Here is a 24,694-nt window from a genome sequence, read left to right as displayed (position 1 = left end):
GGGGAGAAACTGGATGACATGCCGTGTGGCTTTGCCAGGAGAGTGGGCTTCCCAAACATGCCAGGCATGGTCAACAGCTGGCAAAATGCTCTGCAGGCAAATCCTCCCATCCCCCAACCCCTAATCCCCCACCCCCATCCCCTAATCGCCCCACACCCCCAACCCCTAATCCCCCTACCCCCAACCCCTAATCCCCCCACCACCCTAACCCCTAATCCCCCCACCCCAATCCCTAATCCCCCATCACCCCAACACCTAATGCCCCCCACCCCCAACCCCTATTCCCCCCACCCCCTAACCACTAATCCCTCCCACCCTCAACCCCTGATCCCCCCACTCCCGAAACCCTAATACCCCCACCCCAACAACCCCTAATCCCCCCACCCCCCCAACAACAAATCGTCCCACCCCCTAAACCCCAACCCCCCACCCCCACAACCCCCCTGCTACCATCCACCCCCACACACCAACCACACATGTAACAGGCATGGAACCCCAAGGAATGTTGGATGCCTGGGTAACTCTCCAGTGTGCGCTGGATACAATACACAGGCTGGCTGTTCCCTCCACAATATTGCCAACATGAAGTAACGCCCATTGCCACCAACAGCCGTGAAGGCACCTCGGGATAAGCATTCGGCAAACAAGGCAGATGAGGCAGGAATAGGCATCCTGGACCATTTCATCTCAGTGAGACTGTCCAAGGGTCTTTTCCCTGGAGTAGGGGAGTCCAAAGCTCGTGGGCATGGGTTTAAGGTGAGAGGGGAAAGATTTAAAAGGGACTTAAGGGACAACTTTTTCACACAGAGGGTGGTGGTATGTGTATGGAATGAGCTGCCAGAGGTGGAGGCTGGTACAATTACAACATTTAAATGGAATCCTGACAGGTATACAAATAGGAAGGGTTCAGAGGGATATGTTACCCGATTGTAACAACCCCTTAATGAGATTCTGCAATTATAAAAAATAGTTATTGATGTTTTTATCCAACAACATATCCAGTAATGCAATCAGAATGCAGCCATTGACCCTTGTGTATGATCCCAGTTCCTGTCTTGCTGGTGTAGATGGTCTTGGAAGATGCTGCCCAGCAGCTCAGAACCAGAGTCTGCCCTCTCAGCATCACCAGCAGCCATCTAGTGCCAATGGTAGGGGCACGTACACTGGCATTCCAAAAGAGAACAGTGAGTCTGTCATACACCTAGCCACTGCCACTCACAGAAAGATCATACTCGCCAATTCTAGCCACCCCGTGGAGTACAGGCTGCATGACTGCAATGAGAGCTTCCTTTAGGTAATGACAACTACAACCATGATAGCAGTGGGCTAAGCTGCAGGCAATGGCCTTGTGTTCTTATCCCTGGATGTTTAATGCAGAATCCGGGGTAACCAGGTTCAAATCCTGCCATGGCAGATGGCGGAATTTCAAATAAACAAAGTCTGGGATTAAGAGTCTAATGATGATCATGAAGCTGTTGCCAATTGCCAGAAAAACCTATTTCATTCACTAATGTCCCTTAGGGAAGGAAATTGCCATCCTTACCCAGCCTGGTTTGCATGTGACTCCAGACCCACAGCAATGTGGTTGATGCTCTACTGCCCTCTGGGTAATTAAGGATGGGCAATACATTCTAGCTTAGCCAGTGACGTCCATATCCTGTGAATGAATAAGTGAAAAAAAGACTTTGATGGCAGCTTTCACAGCTGCACTCAGATTTTGGATGGAGTCAATTTGTGATGCAGTAGGAGTTGAGTTGGTGGCCACTAACCGCGGTGATTCAAATGGTCCCATCAATACAGCCTTGAAGTTGCTCACCATATGCGATGGAAGGATACTCGCCAAACTTTATGCCCTGCCCCGCACCACAACCTAGAGAGCTTCCATTCACCAGGAGAAAGTGAGGACTGCAGATGCTGGAGATCAGAGTCAAGAAATGTGGTGCTAGTTAAGCACAGCAGGTCAGGCAGCATCCGAGGAGCAGGAGAGTCGATGTTTTGAGCATAAACATTCCTGATGAAGAGCTTATATCAACTCTCCTGCTCCTCGGATGCTGCCTCACTGGCTATGCTTCTCCAACACCACACCTTTTTGACAGCTTCCATTCACTGTCAGGCCTACCTGCCAATGCCCCAAGTGTGCATCCTCCCTCATGCTTTACTTGCAGCATTGAGTATATCGACACACTTGGGCTATGGAGCAGGAGACATTGATCTCAAGGTGTGAATGAGCCTCCCTCCCTCCTACTACAGATCATAGACTCACAGAGTCAGACAGCACAGAAACAGACCCTTCGGTCTCACCAGTCTATACCGACCATAACCCCAAACTAAACCAATCCCCCCGTCTCTACTTAGCCCATATCCCTCTAAACATTGCTGATTCTGCCATGTTTGTTTGAGCATACACTTGGAGACTTCAGTCCATGACCTCCCACCCTTTGAGCATCTGACAGCCTTTATTCCATCATCTCCGATATTTCGATGATCAGTTTATAAAAGGGAATGAAGATTTTTTTTAAAAAATGTATCATTTCTTGCATACAGCAGTGAAATTTCCTCCTGAATCGCTCCCTGCATGATCCAGATTTTTAACCCTTTGCTGGATACTTGATTCATCCTCTCCAGGCACTGAATGAATTGCTTGTAGGGGTTTTAGATTTAGATTTAGATTTTATTATTCAGTATTACTCAGGTGCAGAAGTACAGGAGTACAGTGATAAGTGTGTAATGTCACCACACAAGGTGCCATCATAAGTACCAAGATACCTGGGTATAAAAAACTTAGCTACAAAGTAGTAAGAGAAACAGAGTTAAAAAGTTAAGCGTTACTTCAGAGAATAAGTAGAAAATAAAGAAATAAGGTAATAGTTAACATTAAAGTTTTTCTTAATTACAATAGTCACTTAATTATTGTAATATCCTGAAGGAGGTGTAGACAGGGTGAGAGTCCACAAGTACAGTAAGAGATCAGTTCCTGTTCTGATATATGTAGCAGTTCACTCAGCGTCCATTGTTCAGCTTGTTGTAAATCATCTCTTTGTTCACTGTGGTCCCTTGTCTATTGTGCAGGTGTCAATGAGTCTGATTGTCACCATCTGCTGCATGTACATGTCCCATCGAGGGTAGCACCATGAGCACATCACACTGGACCCTGGCACTTTTAGTAATGTGTCTCATTCAGGGTGAGTATCCAATTCCACAGAGCATTATATTAGAACATTAATTTGTGTTTGCTTTCTCTTCCAGTCTTTTTTCTCCCCATCTTCTAATGAATCTTTTGACAACATGACAATTTACTGACTTGATGCAAATTATGGGCAGCATAGTGGCTCAGTGGTTAGCACAGTCGCCACATAGTGCCAGGGACCCAGGCTTGATTCCAGCCTCAAGTAAGTGGGATATTAAAGCTATTACAGAAACACAGCTGAGGGAAGGACAGGGCTGATCCCTCAATGTTCTGGGGTACAGATGCTTTAGGATGGGTAGTAGGGGAGGCCAGAGAGGAGGTAGAGTCGTATTTTGATCAAGGAGAACATCACAGCAGTACTGAGAAAACATTCTTGAGGGTTTGTTCACTGAGTCTATGTGGGTAGAACTGAGAGATAAAAAGGGGAAGATCACTTTAATAGCATTGTACTGTAGGCCATCCAGTAATCAGCTGGTGGTTGAAGAGCAAATATGTAGGGAGATTGCAGATAGCTGCAAGAATAACAAGGTTGTAATTAGTTGAGATAACTGGGATTGCCACAGTGCTGAGGATTTGGATGGAGAGAAATTTGTTAAGTTTGTTCAGGAAGAATTTCTTATGCAGTATGTAGATAGCTCTACTAGAAAAGGGAGGTGGAGAAGGGTTTCAGCCGAAACGTTGACCTCTCCACTTCCTGATGCTGCCTGGCTTGCTGTGTTCTTCCAGTTTCCTGCTTGTCTACCAAAGGGGCAAACTTTGACCTCCTGTTGGGAAATAAGGCAGAGCAGGACAGACATGTTAATACAGGAGCACTTTGGGACCAGTGACCGTACTTCCATTAGTTTTAAAATAGCTATGGAAAAGAATAGGTCTGATCCACAAGTTAAAGTTCTAAAGTGAGGCAAGGTCATTTTGATGATCCCAGAGAGGAACTTTCAACAATTGATTAGAAGAGGTTGTTTACAGGCAGAGAGATGTCTGGTAAGTGGGAAGCTTTCCAAAGTGAGTCAATGAGGGTCCAGGGCCAGGATGTTCCTGTGGAGTGAAGGGTAAGGCTGGCTGGAGTAGGGAAGCCTGGATGACTAGTGAAGTAATCGACTAATCCAGGCAAGTAGACAGTATTCCGTCTTACTCATTACTTGTGGAGAAAGTGAGGATTGAGTGCACTTCCTGAATATGGGCTTATGCCCGAAACGTCGATTCTCCTGTTCCTTGGATGCTGCCTGACCTGCTGCGCTTTTCCAGCAACACATTTTCAGCTACTCATTACTTGTGCCCTGTAGATAGTGGATAAGCTTTGGAGAGACAGGAGATGAGTTCTTTCTTATTCATTTGTGGGTGACATTTATTGCCCATCCCTAGTTGCCCCTTGAGAAGGTGGGGGTGAGCTGCCTTCTTGAACCACTGCAGTCCACCTGCTGTGGGTTGACCCACAATGCCCTTTGGGAGGGAGTGCCAGGAATTTGATCCAGCAACAGTGAAGGAATGATCATGTCTTTTTTCCATGTCAGGATGGTCAGTGGCTTGGAGAGGAACTTGAAGGTGGTGGTGTTCCCATGCATCTGCTGCCCTTGCCCTTCTTAATGAAAGTAGTTGTGGGTTTGGAAGGTGCTGTTGGAGGAGCTTTGGGATATTTATGTGGTTCATCTTGTCCATACTACACACTGCTGCTACTGAACTTTGGTGGTGGAGGGAGTGGATGATTGTGGATGGAGTGCAATCACAGAAGTTGCTTTGTCCTGGATGGTGACAAGCTTCTTGAGTATTGTTGGAGCTGCACCCATCCAGGACAGTGGGGAGTATTCCATCACACTCCTGACTTGTGCCTTGTAGATGGTGGACAGGCTTTGGGGAGTCAGGAGGTGAGTTACCTGCCTCTGCCCTCTCTAGGAGCCACCGTTATTCACCGCAAACTTTCAATTCCCTGACCCTCTGTTGAAGCCAATGTTTACATGGCTGGTCTAATTCAGTTTCTGAACAATGATAACCGACAAGACATTGATCGAGTGATTCAAATTCACTGATAAGGTACAGTCTTTTGCTTTGCAATTAGATTCCCATATGAGATACCTTTTCTGTGGAAGAGTTCAAAGTCAATGAAAATGACCGAGAAGCAAGATTAAGCAATAAAGCTTACTACCAACATAATGTCTTTATCTAAATTTACAGTTTTACCCATCTCCAGGAGCTAACTCTTAACAGGAAGTACTGGTTAGCTGGTGGGGACTGGATTCCTGACCCAATTCTCAATAAGGACGTAACGACCAGGTCATCAGTTCGAGAGTCTATTGAATGATCCAGGACACCAAGTAGAGATCCCTTCTCCTCTTCAAAAAGTCAAATACTCCTAGAGATATACAGCACGGAAACAGATCCTTTGGTCCAACACGTCCATGCTGACCAGACATACTAGGGTAATCTAGTCCCATTTGCCAGCACTTGGCCCATATCACTCTAAACCCTTCCTATCCATATACCCATCCAAATGTTGTAATTGTACCAGCCTCCACCATTTCCTCTGGCAGCTCTTTCCATACACGCACTACCCTCTGTGTGAAAAAGTTGCCCCTTAGGTCCCTTTTAAATCTTTCCCCTTTCACCTTAAACCCATGCTGTCTAGTTTTGGACTCTGCTACCTTGGTATGCTGCCTGTTTACTTGTCTACCTATCCTATCCATGCCCCTCAAGATTTTATAAACCTCTATAAGATCATCCCTCAGTCTCCAATGCACCAGGGAGGATAACTGCTGCAGGATTTCATTTAATGTCCATTTGAGAGCAAAGGTCTCATTCAAAAAACTGCACCTACAACAATGTAGCACTTGTATAAATGGGGCATTTTTGCTCAAATCTTTCTCAGATCTTTGTCGTGACCTTCTGTTGGAATGAGGTAAGAGCACTACCATTGAGCTTCAATTTCCTTGGTCTTTATCTTTGAATTAAATGCACCATAAAATTGTGGAAAATGATTAAATGATGTAAAGCCAATTGGATTTAATGCTGACAGTGGGTTTGAGTTCAGTGATATCAATATTTTCTTTTTTCTTTTATCCACTCCCTACCCAGGATGTTCGTCTGTGGATCAATGGGGTGTTTCAGTTCCAGGATCTCTTTCTGCATTGGAAGGGTCATCTGTGATCTTTAACTGTTCTTTCTGGTATCCTGAAGGTCTGCAGTCTGTACACAAAATAACTGCCATTTGGTTAAAAGACCCATGCCGCGTTCATTCTGAAGAACTATACAACAGTAACAATCCGAATCGGAACCCTGGGATAGAATGGATTGGAAATCTGGGTCAGAAAAACTGTTCTCTTCGAATTAATGCTGTTCAGAAAAAGCACAATCACCGTTTCTGCTTCAGATTTATAATAGTAGATAAAGACAAATGGACAGGAATGCCACGCTTGCAGCTCATTGTTTATGGTAATTATTCCTGCCTGAGAGGTATTTTCATAGAATCATAGAATCATATAGAGCGCAGGAGAGGTTCTTCGGCCCATCGAGTCTGCGCTGACATGTGAGAAACACCTGATCTCCAACCTAGTCCCGTTTACCAGCGTGTGACCCATACCCTTGAACTTTATGGTGTGCCAAGTATTCAGCCAGGTACTTTTTAAAGGGTGTGGGGGAACTCCCCTCTACCACCTTCCCAGGCAGCACATTCCAAACCATTGCCAGCCTCTGGGTAAAAAGGTCTTTCCCCACCTCCCCCAAAAACCTGCTGCCCCTCACCTTGACCCTGTGTCCCCTCATGACAGAGCCTTCAACTGAGGGGAACAGCTACTCCTTATTCACTCTGTCAATATCCTTCAAAATCTTCTACACCTCAATCAGATCCCTTCTTAGTCTTCTCTGCTCCAATGAAAACAACCCAAACCTGTCCAGTCTCTCCTCATACCTTAGATCTCCATCCCAGGCAGCATCCTGGTGAGTGTCCTCTGCACTCCCTCCAGTTCAATCACAAAGCCCCTGTCATGTAGCAACCAGAGGTACACACAGTACTCTAGCGGTGGTCTCACTAATGCTCTGGGGTAGGACACTCCAGCCAGAGACGATCCACTCTGCCTGTTTTTCTTCACCTTTTCTTCTTTCTTGTCTCTTTTTTTATCCTCCTAATGCTTTTCTTTCTTCCTCTCCTTTTTTTCCTCTTCGATTCCCGGCATCCCTGATGATTCCTGACCTTCCCAGCCTGGTGCTGTGGCCTCCCTGTGTGGCATGGTGGCAGCCCCGGCCTCCTAGCATGGGCGTGGCAACCTCCCGGCATTCCAGAGTTGGCGTAGTAACTTCCCGGTCTCCCAGCATTGCTGTGGTAACTTCCCAGCCTCCCAGAATTGGTGTGTCAATCTCCTGGCTTCCCAGAGTTGGCGTGGTGACCTCCCAATCTTCCGGCCTCCCAGTGTTGGTACAGTGGCCTCTCAGCCTCTCAGAGTTGGCGTAGTGACCTCCTGGCCTCCCAGCATTGGCATAGCGACATCCCAGCCTGGTGCTGAAGCCTCTTCCTGCAGGGGTCTCTCTGCATTGCAATCTTCCACCCTCCTGCAGTGGCCTTTCAGTGTGGCATGTGGTGTGGAGCCAGGACGAGGTTCGGACTGGAAGCTAGTGCCAACGTGGTCTGCTGTACTGAACTCTTTTCTGGAATGCTGGGCATGTTTATTTCTGTAACAAATCTTGAACTGTGTCTCTGTACTTTTGTATCGAAATCAACGCTGTAGTTGGTGACATACAAACATTTCACTGTATTCATTGGGTACAAGTGACAACAAACACTATTCTATTCTATTCTATTCTATAGCTGGATTGATAAAGATAAGTCTCCCTTATGCCTTTTCTCACCACCCTCCTGACATACCCTTCCAACTTCAGAGACCTGTGGGCAAACATACTGAGGCCTCTTTGTTCCTCAGAACTTCCTCATGTCATGCCATTCATTGAATACCTTCTTGACAAATTAATCCTTCCAAAGTGGATCACTTCACATCTTTCACTCCATCTGCCACTTACCTTCCCAATTGACCACCCTGTTTTTAACTTCTCCTTACCCAAGACACTCAACCTCATTGTTAACTGCCCAACCAATCTTTGTGTCATCTGTAATCATACTGATTGAACCCCCAAACAGCCAACTATGTAATTTCTGTCAATGATGACTAATAGGAGACCCAGCACAGATCCCAGTCTTGTACAAATGTCACCTGCCAATGTTCATCACTTATTTCATAATCGAGGAGGCATAAACTAACTTGAAAATCTGTCACTTATCTTTCTATTATCCTGCAGCCCGTCCAAGAACACCCGTCATCTCACCCTCAGAGTTGGTTGAAGGGGTCAAGACCAATTTGAAGTGTTCCTCCTCTAATATTGATGAAAAGACAAAAACCAGTCTAAAGTGGTATGGTCTACCTGACCAGTCAGCAGAACAATGCAGTGATGATCCAACAGTACTCAGCAGCTGTCTCCGTTTCATCCCATCGTATCAGGATCACAACAAGATCATCAAATGCTCAGTCACCTACAGTGTGTTCGCATATTCTGATAAAGCCAGCATCACTCTCAATGTATCATGTAAGTTCCTCGCTCGAAACAAACTCAACTGTTACAATAACCACACTGACGTGTCTCCAGTCAGAGATCGCCTCTGGCATTTTCTGCAGGCAAAAGAAAAATATGGTTGTTGGGTCAAAGGAGATGCGAGAGAGAGAGTGGTCAAAGATTTACGCGAAGTTTGTTTTTCAAGAAGGTCATGTAGCCAAGCAAACCTCATCTTTATAAATCACACATTCCACAACCTCAAGGTGTTCCAACAAATTCCACAACTGATTCACCATTTTGAATTAAGAGTTTTCAACAGTTGTGAGATGAAGTCTAGATTAGAGTGGTGCTGGAAAAGCACAGCAGGGCAGGCAGCATCCGAGCAGCATGAAAGCGTCAATTTTCCTGCTCCTTGGCAGACTCTGATCTCCAGCAACTGCAGTCCTCAATTTTGCCTAGTTGTGAGATGGAGACATACAAGTGCCCCACAAAAAGCAGTGCGACAGTTGAAGAGATCATTTGTGTTAGGTGTTGGGTAAATGTTGGTCAGGATACTCAGAGAAACTCCCCGCTCCAATTACATCTACCGAGACTGGTAGTCCATGGTTTCACTCAAATGAAGAGACAGGTAGAGGAACTTAACGGAGGAATCATATTAATGGTGGACCAATGGGAGTGAGAGGTGCAAGAGAGTGTCATGTGAGAAAAGGAGGGAGTTCAAATCATTGCATTATTGCTTATACTTTGCAGCACCTTCATTTCCCTGTGTAGAAATGAATATAGGGGTTGGGAGGTCATGTTGCAGCTGTACAGGACATAGGATTACCCTCTTTTCCCTTGTAAGGAATTAAGATCTCATGGATTGAGACTGCATCTATTAGATAAATTCCGTTATGAAGCCATTGAGGTAAGGTATCTCTCAAGGGTTGCCTTGTGGGAGACAGTGGTTGGATCTACTCAGCATTTACAGCACTCTGTTTTACTTCCAATTTGCAGGAGTAATTTGCTGTTATTTCTAATCATCTTCTGAAACTTATTTTTACAGATAATTGCAGGGAAGTAAATGAGGGTGGGGTTGGTTCTGAAATATGCTGAAAAGTGCATTTTTGGTTGGAGCTGTTAGAAATCAGCAACATCCTTGGCCAAGCAATATGTCTTCTTTAACCTTCTGTCCTACGTCTCTGTCCATGTGAGGGATGATTGAATACAAGAGCAGGGTCTGCCTGAGCAGCAAGTCTGAGGGTCAAGGATGCAGGCAAGTTGCAAAGGAGAAGTGAAGGTTCATTCAGTGGGCACTAATATGGAAAATGGAAGATAAAATGGGGAAATGCAAACTTCTCCACTTTGGAAGGAAAAAGTAAAAAGAAACAGAGTTCAGGAAATGTCACTCAGAGGGAAGTGGGTGCTCTCACACAAGAATCACTGAATGTTCTCGGAGAAAGTGAGGACTGTAAATGCTGAAGATCAGAGCTGAAAATGTGTCACTGGAAAAGAGCAGCAGGTCAGGCAGCATCCAAGGAGCAGGAGAATCCACGTTTCTTCCTGAAGAAGGGCTCATGCCCGAAACATCGATTCTCCTGCTCCTTGGATGCTGCCTGACCTGCTGCGCTTTTCCAGCAACACATTTTCAGCTCAATCACTGAATGTTAGCATGTGACTACAGTATAAGGATAAATTAGGATAATAATTGATGGGTTAGTGTTTATTCTGTCCTTTGTAAATTTGGGGCCATCTGATGCTACCAATGATACAACTCATATCAAATGTCACTCACCAAACCCCTTCCCCCGTACTCACTGAGCTACATCAGCTTACTTTGGTTTATAAATTCTCATCTTTATTTGCAACGCCCTCCATAACCACACTGCTCCTACCTCATGTATCTCTCCCAGCTGACATGTGGCTCAGTGATTACCTCCTGTGTGGCTCAGTGATTAGTCCTGCTGCCTCACAATACCAGGAACCCAGGTTCAATTCCAGCCTCGGGTGACTGTCTGTGTGAAGTTTGTACATTCTCCCTGTCTCTGTGTAGGTTTTCTCCCCCAGTCCAAAAGTGTGGTGGTGAGGTAAATTGGCCATGCTAAATTTTCCAGGGATGTGCAAACTAATTGGATTAACCATTGGAAATGCAGGGATAGCAGTGGACCTGGTTGTGACGCCCTTTGGAGGATTGGTATGGACTTGATGTGTCAAATGACCTGGTTTCACTCTGTAATCATTCTATGAGGTTAGCAAACTTCAGTTATGGCTTTTATCATCCACTGTTTTAATGACTATATCTTTGGTAGCTGTGTTTTCAGATACTAGAGTCCTAAGATATAGAATTCTCTCAGTAAACCTTATCTTATCCCTTGTAACTCGCTCTTTGACCAATCTTCTGGTCATCTGATGTGTGGAGCGCTTTTCACATTTGGTTTTATTATGTTCTTGAGTAGCACCTTGGGACATTTTCACTGTGCTAACTTCCGTGTATAGGAGCAAGTTGTTATTTTTATGGATGTAATTTCCATTTCAATAAGGAAAGAAGCGTTGTTGCAACTAATTCTGTGGAAGGACATGGAGAAAGAGCTTTCAGACAGAAGCATTTTCCAGGCAATGATCAGAGAGGGTTCAATCCTGCTTTCCCTTGGTCAAGTTGGAGTTGTGTTGATTTTTTAGGAGGGTTTTTCACTGTAAGACTCAGAGAGGTTTCTCACTGCATCTTACTAAGTTCACCTTCTGTGGTACCTATCCTGCTCCCATGGCACATCTCTTTCACGATTCCAATCCCATCTTACTGCGCATCGATCACCAATCACCTTGACACTCATGTGATAGACACCAAAAGACCAGCATGCTTTGCACCAGTCTGGTATTGTGCCTCACTGGTAACATAATGGCACAGCATAACCACACTGCTACTGCCATGTGACTAGAATGGCTGACTTTGTCTTCACATTCAACCACATCTTTCACCCGATTCACAGCTTAATGGCCAGGTCACACTGTTTACCTCTCTGTATGCTGCAATATCCTTCCTAAATACCCTCTCTAAGTCATCGTGATGCTGTCCCCATTTCCCACTGTATACCTGTGTTTGTCATTCAGCAGGAGGGGAACACCACATAAAGGTGAGCAACTGGGAAATTCCAGCTTTCATTGGCAATCAGCAAAAGGGAATATAATCAACACCCCCCTCACACACACACACACAAACACACACGCACACCACAGTCTACTCATACACACACACTCACTCACGCACACGTGCACCACACAAACCACAGTCTACTCACACACACACAAACATACACATGAGGACATAGATACATACACATACACAGACACATACAGACCTAAATGTGCACACACACACACACATGCACACTCTCGCTCATGCTGGCTGCAAATCCCTGGCTGACCAAACACTGGCATTGTGACCAACACTGATTTTATATTCCATGGTCATCTGCTACATACAGCTCTCATCAGATGGGTGTCAGTCAGGGTCTGTCTGGCTTGTAGTGCCCAACTCAGCTGTGTTTGTTATAGACATCATCAGCTTCCTCTTCCCCAACGTCCTCACCTTCCTCTTTCCAAAACTGTTTCCTTCCCCACAACCTCCCCGCCCCATGATCTATCACATTGCCCCATTACCTGCTCCAATTGTGCAGAGGGTAATGTGCCAGGACAATGCAGTGCTGTCTGTGCAGACTGTACTGGAGTATGGCCCACCCCAGATTGGGCCAAGCCACAGGACTAGAGCCCCATCACCTGCTCGAACATACCGCCTGGTGGAAACATAGGCAGCATTGTTTCGGTGCTCTGTATCTGACAGGGGGTTCCACAATCTCACAATGGGTAGGCCTTGTCCCCCAGTAACCAGCCTTGTAAGGCACCCAGACCCTCAAACGCAGTAGGTATAGAGAGTGCCCCAGAGTGGGGTCATGCCAGCTTCTTAGGTAGAGGGGGCATATTTAGGAAGTGATCTCACCTTCCTGTTGGTGAATTCCATTGTGTTGTGACACAGCTCTCTCAGTCCTATATGTGTATACAGTCGATGGTACCCTGCCCCTGGGGATCTCGGCTATATTCCTGAATCTTATACGGCCTGGGGCTGCAGCACTGACCCTGTCACAGGGGAACAAATTGAACCAGTATGACCCTGAACAGAGACCCATCGGTCACTGTCCTGCTGCACCTGTGGGGGTACAACTGAGAGATCCCACACAGGTCACCCATCCCACACTGGAAGGAACCAGTCACAGGGAGTGTCAGAGTAACAGTGACCTACCCAGGCAGAGGGAGAGGCTGTCTTCCCTCCCCCTGCAGCCCTCAGCACCCACTCTAGCATCCGGCAGAGTTCCATCCCAGTGCCCTGGGACACACAGAGCCTATGTTGAGACTATACTCCAGGAAGCTGGGCTAGGATGGGAAGCCTCTGGTCCTCCTGTAACCCCCACATATCCAGAGGAGCTCTGCAGGTATCACCTTTGTGTGAAACCTCCTGAAACTCCAGTATGGCTCGTTGCTGATCCTGGGTTATATAGGCCCGAGTCCGACTGTATTCACCTTAAACTTTAGCATAAAGTTCAACCACATAATTAAATAGTCGAGGAAGCAAATAAAAATTCAGGGTAAACTTGTAATTAGTTTCAAGATTGACATCAAGAAATTCTATAAATATAGGAAAAGGAAGAAAGAGCCACAGTGAACTTGTGTCACTTCGAGAATAAGGAAATAATAATGGGGAACCAAGTGTTGTGGACCAGACCAGATCTCCTCAAAATATTTTAAGAACATAGTGTAGATTATAACTTCTTCTTTGTTACAACACAGTAGTGGACCCTTCTGCTAATTAAACCAGATACCCAGAAAAGCTCACCTCGCCTCATAATCTGTTTCAGTATGAGTGACAGAGAACGCCCCAAATTCCACTTCTTAAAGAAAAATATCAATTTTATTCTTTAACTTTAAAAGTGAACGTTAAAAACAACTATTTACAACTCTAAGCCTTTCTCTTTTAGGTCTGTTATCTACCTCCAATTCTGTAACAATATACTGATCCAGTAAACGCCCCTATTAAAATTACATCAACTTAATTTTCCAAACCAAACATCAGCTGTCAGCATTGGTGTCTTGTCCTCTTTTAGCTGAAGATTGCCCTGGGTCGTCATACAGTCATAGATATGTACAGCACGGAAACAGACCCTTCAGTCTAACTTGTTCATGCCAACCAGATATCCCAACCTGCCAGCACCTGGCCTATATCCCTCCAAACCCTTCCTATTCAGATACCCATCTAGATGTCTTTTAAATGTTGCATTTGTTCTGGCCACCACCATTTCCTCTGGCAGCTTATTCCGTACACATACCACCATCTGAGTGAAAAAGTTTCCTCTTAAGTCTCTTCTAGATCTTTCCCCTCTCATCCTAAACCTATGCCAGTCCTGGACTCCTGCACCCCTGTGAAAAGACTTGTCCTATCCATGCCCCTTATGTCTTCGGTTCTTTGCTGCAAAGACATTTCAAATGAAAAAGATACCTTTGATAATGTTTTGAATGGCAGTGTCCCTCTCTAGATGGAAGGTTGTTGCTCTCTGGCTAACTTTATTTATACCCCAATCATTAGATTTTCTCAATGGTTCAATGATGTCAAAACAGTAAAATTCAACTTTGATTGGGTTTCAGTACCCTGGACCATAATTTAAACGGATTGGTTAATCTTGAACTGTTGTGAACATAGCAGCCAAATGTTACATATTTTCAATTGTCCAGTACACTCTGAGACTGCTAGTCAGTCACATGACAGGTGCTTGCAAACTCTCACTGCGAACAATTTCAACTCTCTATCAAAGGTACAATATGCACCTTCAACTTCATAACCTCTTATTTTTAAAGGCAAATGTAAAGTGTCTGTTCCAGATGCAAAATTAATGGTCACACTACTGATGTTAAGCAAAACATTGTAGTTAAAATACAAGCAAGAAATTTAAAGTTACGTCTATTGGAAATTTAACAGAATAATAGACACAGTGCCAATTACTAATAGACTGTTCCAACATTGAAATGTCATATCAACACACCCCTTGGCAAAAAGGTAAATTCAGCAAGATTCTCACATGCAGTTCGCCTATCCACGAGGAAAAACATTAAGAGAGAATTCAGAGAGAATAACAGCCAGGACAGATTCGCTGAAGGGTCTGTTGAGATGCCAATAGCTTTTGATACCAATGAAAACAACAAAACCCAGAAATCCTGATCTGTCAGTGCCAGCCACACCATTCCATCTACATTAAAAAATAGCCCAAGGACTCCCAAGCTGTTTACTCAAGTGATCTTCAGTACATAGATCAGAATCTCTGCCTCACAACTTCTCTTCAAAATAAAGTAAGATAAAATAACTTCTTAAAGTGACCGTATTGTAAAACAGGCAATGTAGCAAAGATGAATTAGTACTTTCCATCAGTCTTCACAGTAGAAGATACTAATAGTATTCAAAATTACTAAATAATGAAGGAGAGGAGGAGAAATCAAAACAATAATTATCGCGAGAGATAAACTAATGGGGGCTAAAGACAAATAAGTCCACTGATCCTGATCGGTTGCATCCCAGGATATTAAAGGACATAGCTGCAGAGATAGTAGATATTCCAGTAGAAACCCACCAGGAAACCTTAGATTCTGGGACAGTCGCAGAAGATTGAAATACTGTCATTGCATCACCTTTATCTAATAAGGGAAGGACACAAGGAATAGGTAATTAATGGCTAGTTAATTTAACATGAGTTATTGGGAAAATGTTAGAGTCTGTCATAAAGGATGCAATAGCAGATCATTTCAAAATGCATAATATGATCAAGCAGAGTCAGGATTGGCTCATAAAGGGGAAATCATGACTGATGAATTTACCAGAATACTCTGAGGAGATAACAAGTGGGGTAGATACAGGGGAAAGGATCATTATTATATATTTGGATCTCCAGAAGGTGTTTGATAAGGTTCCACACATTAGGCGACTTAATAGGAGCCCATGGTGTTGGGGTTAATGGATTACCATGGATAGAGGATTGGTTAACTCATAGAAGACAGAGAGTTGGAACAAGGAGGGCATTGTCAAAATGTCAACCTGAAACTGGTGGTGTGCCATGGTGTGTCATTTACAACAACATATATCAATGAATTGGATGAAAAAGTGAATGTATTGAAGCTAAGTTTGTAGATGACACAATAATAGATGGGAAGGCAGGTGGTGAGAATGACACAAAGAGTGAGCGGGTAAAAACTGGACAGCTCCAGGCCAGAGGGATTTGGGAGTCCTGATCCATGAATCACAAAAAGCTAACATCCAAGCTGCACAGGAAGTAGGGAAGGCAAATGGAATGTTGGTCTTCATTTCAAAGGAAATGGAGTATAAATGTACAGAGGCTTGGCTAAATTATACAAAACATTAGTCAAACCATAACTGGATACGCTGAATCAATTTGGCCCCTTCTGTAAGGTAAGACATAAGGCAATCCAGAAAAGGTTCACTTGGCAGATACTGGGTCTGGAGGGACTGCCCTATGAGGAAAGATTGAATAGGTTGGGCCTGTACGGGATTTGGGATATAGAAGCAAGAGAGGCGATCTGATAAACATACAAGGTTTTAGTTTAATCATTGACAGGATGTGGGTGTCAACCACTAGGCACAGCATTTATTACCCATCTCTAATGCCCTGAGGGGCAGTTAAGAGTCAACCACATTCCTGTGGGTCTGGAGTCACGTGTAGGCCAGACCAGATTTCCTTTATTGAAGGAGATGAGTGAAATAGATGGGTTTTTCTGACAGTAAACAATGGTTTCATGAGCATCATTAGAATCTTGATTCAGAATTAAAACAAAATTAAATTCAAACTCCACCTTAGCAGAATTTGAACCTAAGTGCCCAATGCATTATCTGGGTCTCTGGATAAATTGCCTTGCAATGATATCACTAGACCATCACATCCAGCTCAGAGTCTGAACAGGGGAGTTGCAGAGAGACTGTTTTCCCTTGTGGCAGAGTCTAGGACCAGAAGGCGTAATCTCAGAATAAGGGGTCGTACAATTAAGACAAAGATGAGGGGGAATGTCTTCTCTCATAGGATAGTAAATGTGTGGAGTTCTTTCCCACAGAGGGCTGTGAAAACTGTGCTATTAAATATATTCAAGGCTGAGGTCGACAGATTTTTAATCACTGAAGGATAAAGGGTTATGGTGAAAAAGTTAAGAGAATGGAGTTGAAGGTGATCAGATCAGCGTCGATCTCACTGAATGGTGGAGCAGACTTGATGGGCTGAATGGCCTACTCCTGCTGCTGTGTATTCTGGCCTTCGGAGTGTAAGCCTGTTTGTAAGCAGGACACTGTCAGCACGCTTGGGATGACTCAGCTTCAAGATCATGGAGTGACAGCCCAAGTCGCATCAACCAACAGAGCTCAGAATAAAGCAGGGTCCCTCCGGCCCCATTACAAAAGCATTGGACACCATTGGTCACAGTGAGAGAATAGGAGTTACTGAGGCCACATAGCTGGCATGGGTGTAACATCATTGCAAATAACATGCTGCATTTGTAAGTTTATATTCACTTGCACTGTTTGAAATCCTACTGTCTATAATCTTCGGACAGTTGTACCTGGTTAGCTCAGACTTATATACAAGTTGAGAAGTCTCTTCAGACCTCCAACAGAAAGTACAATGGCCAAATGTGGCTCATCTTCCACAAGCAACTGACCCCTTGACTGCAAATAGCTCAGATGTCAGGGATCCTGAGGTTGAGACTGCAGCCAAGGTGTTGCAACTTAATGTGACATGGAGGTGCCGGTGTTGGACTGGAGTGGACAAAGTTAAAACTTACACAACACCAGGTTTTAGTCCAACAGGTTTATTTGGAAGTACTAGCTTTTGGAGCACGGCTCCTTTAGCCGGTAGCTAGTGGGGCAGGTATATAGGACACAGGATTTATAGCAATAGATCAAAGTATCATACAATGGATGTGATGTATTAGATAAAACTAGAATGCTGTTTGGTCGAAAATCACTTAGAACAAGGGTGCAGGTTTCAGTTGATTAATATGAAAATTCCAGAATTACTTTCATGTCATATTCCCAAGATGACTTAAGGTTTTGTCAGTGGATAAAAATGATGACATCTCAGCTCAGATAATACAGCAAAGGTGTGAGGTTAGAGTCTGTCTGTATCCCAACCTGGAGTCACACTGATTTTATTTCCAAAGTAGAAATTTATAAAATGTTACATGGACTGACTGCTGACATATTGTTTGCTTTTTGAACAAAATAGAAAGTATCTACAAATACAAATCTGCAAATGCACATTCACCCCATGGACATATATGTGTGCATGTAAGAGTGTGTGCGTGTGTGGGCCACAGTGTGTACATTTGTGTGTGTGTGAAATTGCGTGTTTGCATGTGTGTGTGCTTGATAGAGTGTGTGCATGGGTGTGACGGTGTACATGCCTGTGTGTGTGTGAGAGTGTGTGTTTGTGAGAGTGTATATTGTGGTGGAGAGCACTGGCATTAGACACAGTACACAGGAAATATGCTCAGGTCTGGCCTGCACACATCATTCCGCAGCCTGACTGCTTCTTAAAGATGTCTTCAGCCATGTTTAGAGGGGGGAGCCATTGAACACAGCTCCTCAGAGCATTAGTCTTTGGATTAGCAATCCATTGTTAATGCCATTAGTCCATTGCCTCTCCTCAAGCTTGTAATGCTGAAGCTTGACATCTATGTTGTTGTCTGCCAGTGATCCTGCTATGAGGGCCTTGTATTCTATTAGCCTTTTTGATTAGTTTCTGCACCACTTTGTGACAGTTTAATGACTTATGTACCTGCACCTCCAAGTCACTTTGAACCACTGTTTCTAGCTTTTTACCATATTGGCTCAAAACTGCACAGCATCCTTTCTCTGAACAGAAATCCAAAGAAAAGTCACCAATTCCAGCTGAGATACACCCTTAGTTATTATTTATGTCAGGGTAAACATTGTCCCAGAATTTCCAACCACCCTTGCATATGGGACAGGTGTCAGAGGATTGAATGGTTAGAAATGGTTCCTCCCATTTCAGAAGGAGGACAGCTGCCAAATACAAGTCAGTCAGTTTGCAGGGATTTCTCAGAGATAATAATCCAGAAAAAAAATGATAGACTAAGAAATGAATAAATGGCAATCAGCCTGGAATTTTTAATTGCAATCTTGCTTCATTGGGTTGAATGAGATTGTTTATAAAATGCTGATGAAGTGCATTGATGTAATGTGATTGGATGAGCCAGTGTTGGGATCGGGGTGGACAAAGTTAAAAATCGCACAACACCAGATTATAGCCCAACAGTCCTGTTAGACTATAACCTGGTGTTGTGTGATTTTTCACTTTGATACAGAGTGATAAAGAAAAGGAGAGCTAAAATAAATTACTCTTCCTGTCCTCCTTTCTGTGGCAGGAGTTGATTTTACAAACTTTATTTGCTTATTTCCTTTTCCCGTTGAAGAATTGTTTGTGGTGGGTCTCCCTACAACACGGGGAGTCTAATTTAACATGGAGTCATTGAATCATAGAGCTGTACAGCACGGAAATAGACCCTTCAGTCCAACCTGATGATTGACAGCAAACTATTGAGGGGGAAAATGATGCAAGGTTTATTTCTGCAACAAAACCCAAGGAAAGTGGTTCGCAGCACATTCACACATACACGCATTCAACAAAGAAAGGAAAGAGGAAGGGAAGAAGAGTTGTTACAGATTATTTAAAGTAAAGATATCAGAACGAGTTCAACTGAGTTAGAAAGCCCAGAAAGTCAGTGTCCAGTGATGGTCTTTCTTTCATTTTCATTGGAGCTGAGACATAGTTGAATTGTTGGCAAAAGTGTTATCGTGATAAACTGGAAATTAAGACACTGTGCAAGTGAAATAGTTTTCATTTCAGAAAGTAACATTTAAAAGATACTGGAATCATGATTTTTGTTAATTTTGGGGCTGCTTACTCTTACGCCCGAAACGTTGACTCTCTTGTTCCTCAGATACTGCCTGACCTACCTGCTTTCCCAACGCCACACTTTTCAACTCTGCTTAATTTTTGATGTTTTGAGCTTGACTGAGCCCCAAAAGTCAAAGCTGTGTAGTTAAAAGCAATTCAAACAAACCAACACTTTCAGTCATGTAACTGCAGCCTTATGGGGAGATACATAATCAGTGACATGGTTTTAATGTTCCCACATGAGAAGCCATTGATGTATAGAAATAGCTAAGGCAATATCTACATTAATTTAAACACTGATAGGGTTTGATGGTCCCCTTTGTTTGGGATTGGCTGGAGTAGACATCACACCGATAAGCCATTTATGTTGGACTAGTCATACAATACAAAGAGGGTCACATTCCCTGGATGGTTAGTTCATGTTTGTTGTCGTGGTAATTGCAGATCAGAGCTTTCCAGAAATTGTAGTCAACTGGCATCATGTGATCAGTGGCTCCATATTGTTGGCCAAGAAAGTGTGCAGTTTTAAAGAAAATTTTAGAGGATATTGTTTTAATTAAATGATTTCAGATCACTCACTGCCTGCCTTCACGGCATGACATGTGTAAAATGGATTTGGTAAAAGCACTTTCCAAACATGAGACCTCGATTGAAAAGACAACCAAGGGCAGATGAACTGTAACAAAAGCAAAAATTGCTGGAAAATCTCAGCAAGTCTGGCAGCATCTACAGAGAGAAATCAGAGTTAACATTTGGATCCTCAGAACACAGATGAGCTGAAACACTACCAACCGCAAGTTCCCTTCCATTTCCCACAGCAGCCTGACGTGAGTCCTCACAGTCACTTTGCAAAAATCCTTGAACTTCTTGCTGTGTAGATGAGCTCCAGTTGTTGAAGAGACTCGATTGAGCCAATTAGGGATGGACAATTAATGCTGCCCTGTGACCTTTATATGTCAACAGTGGTGACTCCTTTTGTGGTGTGGTGGCAGTGTCCCTACCTCTGCATCAGGACACCCAGGTTTAAGTCCTATCGGTTCCAGAGGTGTGCAATAATATCGATGATTTGAAAAACAGGTTAAATTTTAAAAAGGGCCTTCTTACAATGCAGTAGTAGTGTCCCTCCCCCTAAACCAAAGAGACCTGTGTTCAAGTCCCACCTGCTCCAGCGGTGTGGAACAACATCACTGAATGGGTAGATTAGATAAATATATGCAACACAGTGGAATGAAGTGCTGTTTCTCAGAGTGCACAGGGGTGTGCTTTTAATCTTTCATGGGATGATAGGATAGCTGCTCCTTTGAAATACTTTAATGACCTCGATAAAGATAGACAGGGTTAGAGATAAATTGAATTCTGGAACAAGGCAAAAGATTTTGGAGCTGTAGTCATAGAGTCACAGAGTCATAGAGATGTACAGCATGGAACCAGACACTTCAGTCCAACTCGTCCATACCGACCAGATATCCCAACCCAAACTAGTCCCACCTGCCAGCACCCGGCTCATATCCCTCCAAACCCTTCCTATTCATATACCCATCCAAATGCCTCTGAAATGTTGCAATTATTCCAGCTCCCACCACATCCTCTGGCAGCTCATTCCATACACGTACCACCCTCTGTGTAAAAACGTTGCCCCTTAGGTCTCTTTTATATCTTTCCCCTCTCACCCTAAACCTCTGCCCTCTAGTTCTGGACTGCCCCACCCCAGGGAAAAAAGACTTTGTCTATTTATCCTATCCATGCCCCTCATAATTTTGTAAACCACTATAAGGTCACTCCTCAGCCTCCGATGCTCCAGGGAAAACAGCCCCAGCCTGCTCAGCCTCTCCCTGTAGCACAGATCCTCCAACCCTGGCAACATCCTGGTAAATCTTTTCTGAATCCCTTCAAGTTTCACAACATCTTTCCGATAGGAAGGAGACCAGAACTGCACACAATATTCCAACAGTGGCCTAATCAATGTCCTGTACAGCCACAATATGACCTCGCAACCCCTGTACTCAATACTCTGACCAATAAAGGAAAGCATATCAAATGCATATCAAAGGCATATCTACCTACGACTCCACTTTCAAGGAGCTATGAACCTGCACTCCAAGGTCTCTTTGTTCAGCAACACTCCCTATGACCTTCCCATTAAGTGTATAAGTCCTACTAAGATTTGTTTTCCCAAAATGCAGTACCTCGCATTTATCTGAATTAAACTCCATTTGGCATTTCTCAGCCCATTGGCCCATCTGGTCCAGATCCTGTTGTAATCTTAGGTAACCCTCTTCGCTGTCCACTACACCTCCAATTTTGGTGTCATCTACAAACTTACTAACTATACGTCTTATGCTCACATCCAAATCATTTATATAAATGACAAAAAGTAGAGGGCCCTGCACCGATCCTTGTGGCACTCCACTGGTCACAGGCCTCTCGTCGGAAAAACAACCCTCCAACACCATCCTCTGTCTTCTACCTTTGAGCCAGTTCAGTATCCAAGTGGCTAGTTCTCCCGGTATTCCATGAGATCTAACCTTGCTAATCAATCTCCCATGGGAAACCTTGTCGAACGCCTTACTGAAGTCCATATAGATCACATCTACTGCTCTGCCATCATCAATCTTCTGTGTTTCTTCTTCAAAAAGCTCAAGCAAGTTTGTGAGACATGATTTCCCACGCACAAAGCCATGTTGACTATCCCTAGTCAGTCCTTGCCTTTCCAAATACATGTACATCCTGTCCCTCAGGATTCCCTCCAACAACTTGCCCACCAACGAGGTCAGGCTCACTGGTCTATAGTTCCTTGGCTTGTCCTTACCACCCTTCTTAAACAATGGCACCACGTTTGCCAACCTCCAGTCTTCCAGCACCTCACCTGTGACTATCGATGATACAAATATCTCAGCAAGAGCCCCAGCAATCACTTCTCTAGCTTCCCACAGAGTTCTCGAGGTACACCTGATCAGGTCCTGGGGATTTATCCACTTTTAACCATTTCAAGACATCCAGCACTTCCTCCTCTGTAATCTGGACATTTTGCAAGATGTCACCATCTATTTCCCTACAGTCTATAGCTTCCATATCCTTTTCCACAGTAAATACAGATGCAAAATATTCATTTCGTGTCTCCCCCATTTTCTGAGGCTCCACACAAAGGCTGCCTTACTGATCTTTGAGGGACCCTATTCTCTCCCTAGTTACCCTTTTTTCCTTAATATATTTGTAAAAACACTTTGGACCAAAGTTCTTACACTAAAGGACATTGAGGCGAGATTTGAGGGAAATATTCAAGATCATGAAGGATTTCGTCGAGTGAATACAAAGATTGTGTTCCCTGGGGCAGGAGAATTGGTAAATTAAAAGTTACGGATTTACAGGGTGGCATGGTGGCTGGGCAGCATGGTGATTCAGTGGGTGGCATTGGCTGCCTCACAGCACCAGAGATCCGGGTTCGATTCCCCCCTCAGTGACTGTCGATGTGGAGTTTGCACATTCTCCTAATGTCTGCGTGGGTTTCCTCCCACAGTCCAAAGATGTGGGCGGCACGGTGGCACAGTGGTTAGCACTGCTGCCTCACAGCGCCAGAGACCCGGGTTCAATTCCCGCCTCAGGCAACTGACTGTGTGGAGTTTGCACATTCTCCCCGTGTCTGCGTGGGTTTCCTCCGGGTGCTCCAGTTTCCTCCCACAATCCAAAGATGTGCAGGTCAGGTGAATTGGCCATGCTAAATTGCCCATAGTGTTAGGGTAGGGGTATGGGTGAGTTACGCTTCGGCGGGGCGGTGTGGACTTGTTGGGCTGAAGGGCCTGTTTCCACACTGTAAGTAATCTAATCTAATCTAATTTAATGTGCAGGTTGGGGTGATTCGGCCATGCTAAAATACCCATAATGTCCATGGGTGTACGGGCTAGGTGTGTTAGTCAGGGCAAAAACAATGACTGCGGATGCTGAAAATCAAATACTGGATTAGTGGTGCTGGAAGAGCACAGCAGTTCAGGCAGCATCCAACGAGCAGCGAAATCGACGTTTCGGGCAAAAGCCCTTATTCCTGAAACGTCGATTTCAAAGCTACTTGAATGCTGCCTGAACCGCTGTGCTCTTCAAGCACCACTAATCCAGTGTTAGTCAGGGGTCAATGCAGAGAAATGGATCTGTGTGAGCTACTCTTCAGAGGGCCTCTTGCTCAGAAATTTGTATCATCGATAGTCACAGGTGAGGTGCCGGAAGACTGGAGGTTGGCAAACGCATACTGTAGGGAATCTAATCTAATCTGAAAAGAGCAGGAACATGCAGATACTCCCACTTACACAGCAAGTTATTATGATCTGAAATGCCTGTCGAAGAGGTTCACCAGAAAAGGTTAAAAATAACTCAACAAATGTTGTAGATGAGAAAGGATTGGTAGGTTTAAATGGAATGAGCAGTGCAGTGAGATTGGTTACACAGATCCAGCAGCACAGGGTTCCTGGCTGTAGCTGAGCTACATCAACCTATAATTCTATCAACCTATATGTAAGAAACGATTGAACATCCTAATTCCAACATAAACAAGTCAAGGTTGACCCACTTCCTGTGGGGATTATGAAATATGGCAGACAACATGTGACTTAGGAAGGGCCAATCCTATTTGTGCTGTTTTCCATAATATATGTTATAAGTCCACAATTTATCTTTCACTTTCAGATGCACCCAAAAATGTAACAATCCGAGTAGATAAGGGATCAGAATTAACAATCAGAGAAGGTGATAAGCTCTCCTTGATGTGCACCAGTAACAGTAATCCTGAAGCTATGTACAGCTGGCATAAGAGGGAGGAAGAAAGCGGTGAGACAAGACTTATTAATGGCTCAAAAGGAACTCTATCCTTCCAGAGTATTACAAGCAGCGACTCTGGGTTCTACAGTTGTACAGCAACAAATCATGTTGGAAGTAACAAGTCAAATACTTTGGAAATTCGTGTCCAATGTGAGTAACGATGTGTTTTTTCAAAACA

At 44.1% G+C, this 24,694-nt stretch overlaps 1 protein-coding gene across 1 annotated transcript in view; it reads left to right on the top strand.

Moving 5' to 3' along the window:
• Positions 1–24,694, top strand: part of LOC140491812 (B-cell receptor CD22-like) — a 67,442-nt gene that overhangs the window by 3,307 nt on the left and 39,441 nt on the right. The window contains exons 2-5 of the mRNA XM_072590209.1: positions 3,070–3,182; positions 6,254–6,610; positions 8,465–8,749; positions 24,385–24,666. Of these exons, the coding sequence (XP_072446310.1) occupies positions 3,131–3,182; positions 6,254–6,610; positions 8,465–8,749; positions 24,385–24,666 (976 nt within the window). The 5' untranslated portion in view covers positions 3,070–3,130. The remainder of the gene's footprint in view (positions 1–3,069; positions 3,183–6,253; positions 6,611–8,464; positions 8,750–24,384; positions 24,667–24,694) is intronic.

The sequence above is a fragment of the Chiloscyllium punctatum genome, chromosome 20 (assembly GCF_047496795.1).
Source record: "Chiloscyllium punctatum isolate Juve2018m chromosome 20, sChiPun1.3, whole genome shotgun sequence".
Taxonomy (NCBI): domain Eukaryota; kingdom Metazoa; phylum Chordata; class Chondrichthyes; order Orectolobiformes; family Hemiscylliidae; genus Chiloscyllium; species Chiloscyllium punctatum.
The sequence above is the reverse complement of the archived record's forward strand: the minus strand, read 5'-3'. Positions and strand labels throughout refer to the sequence as shown.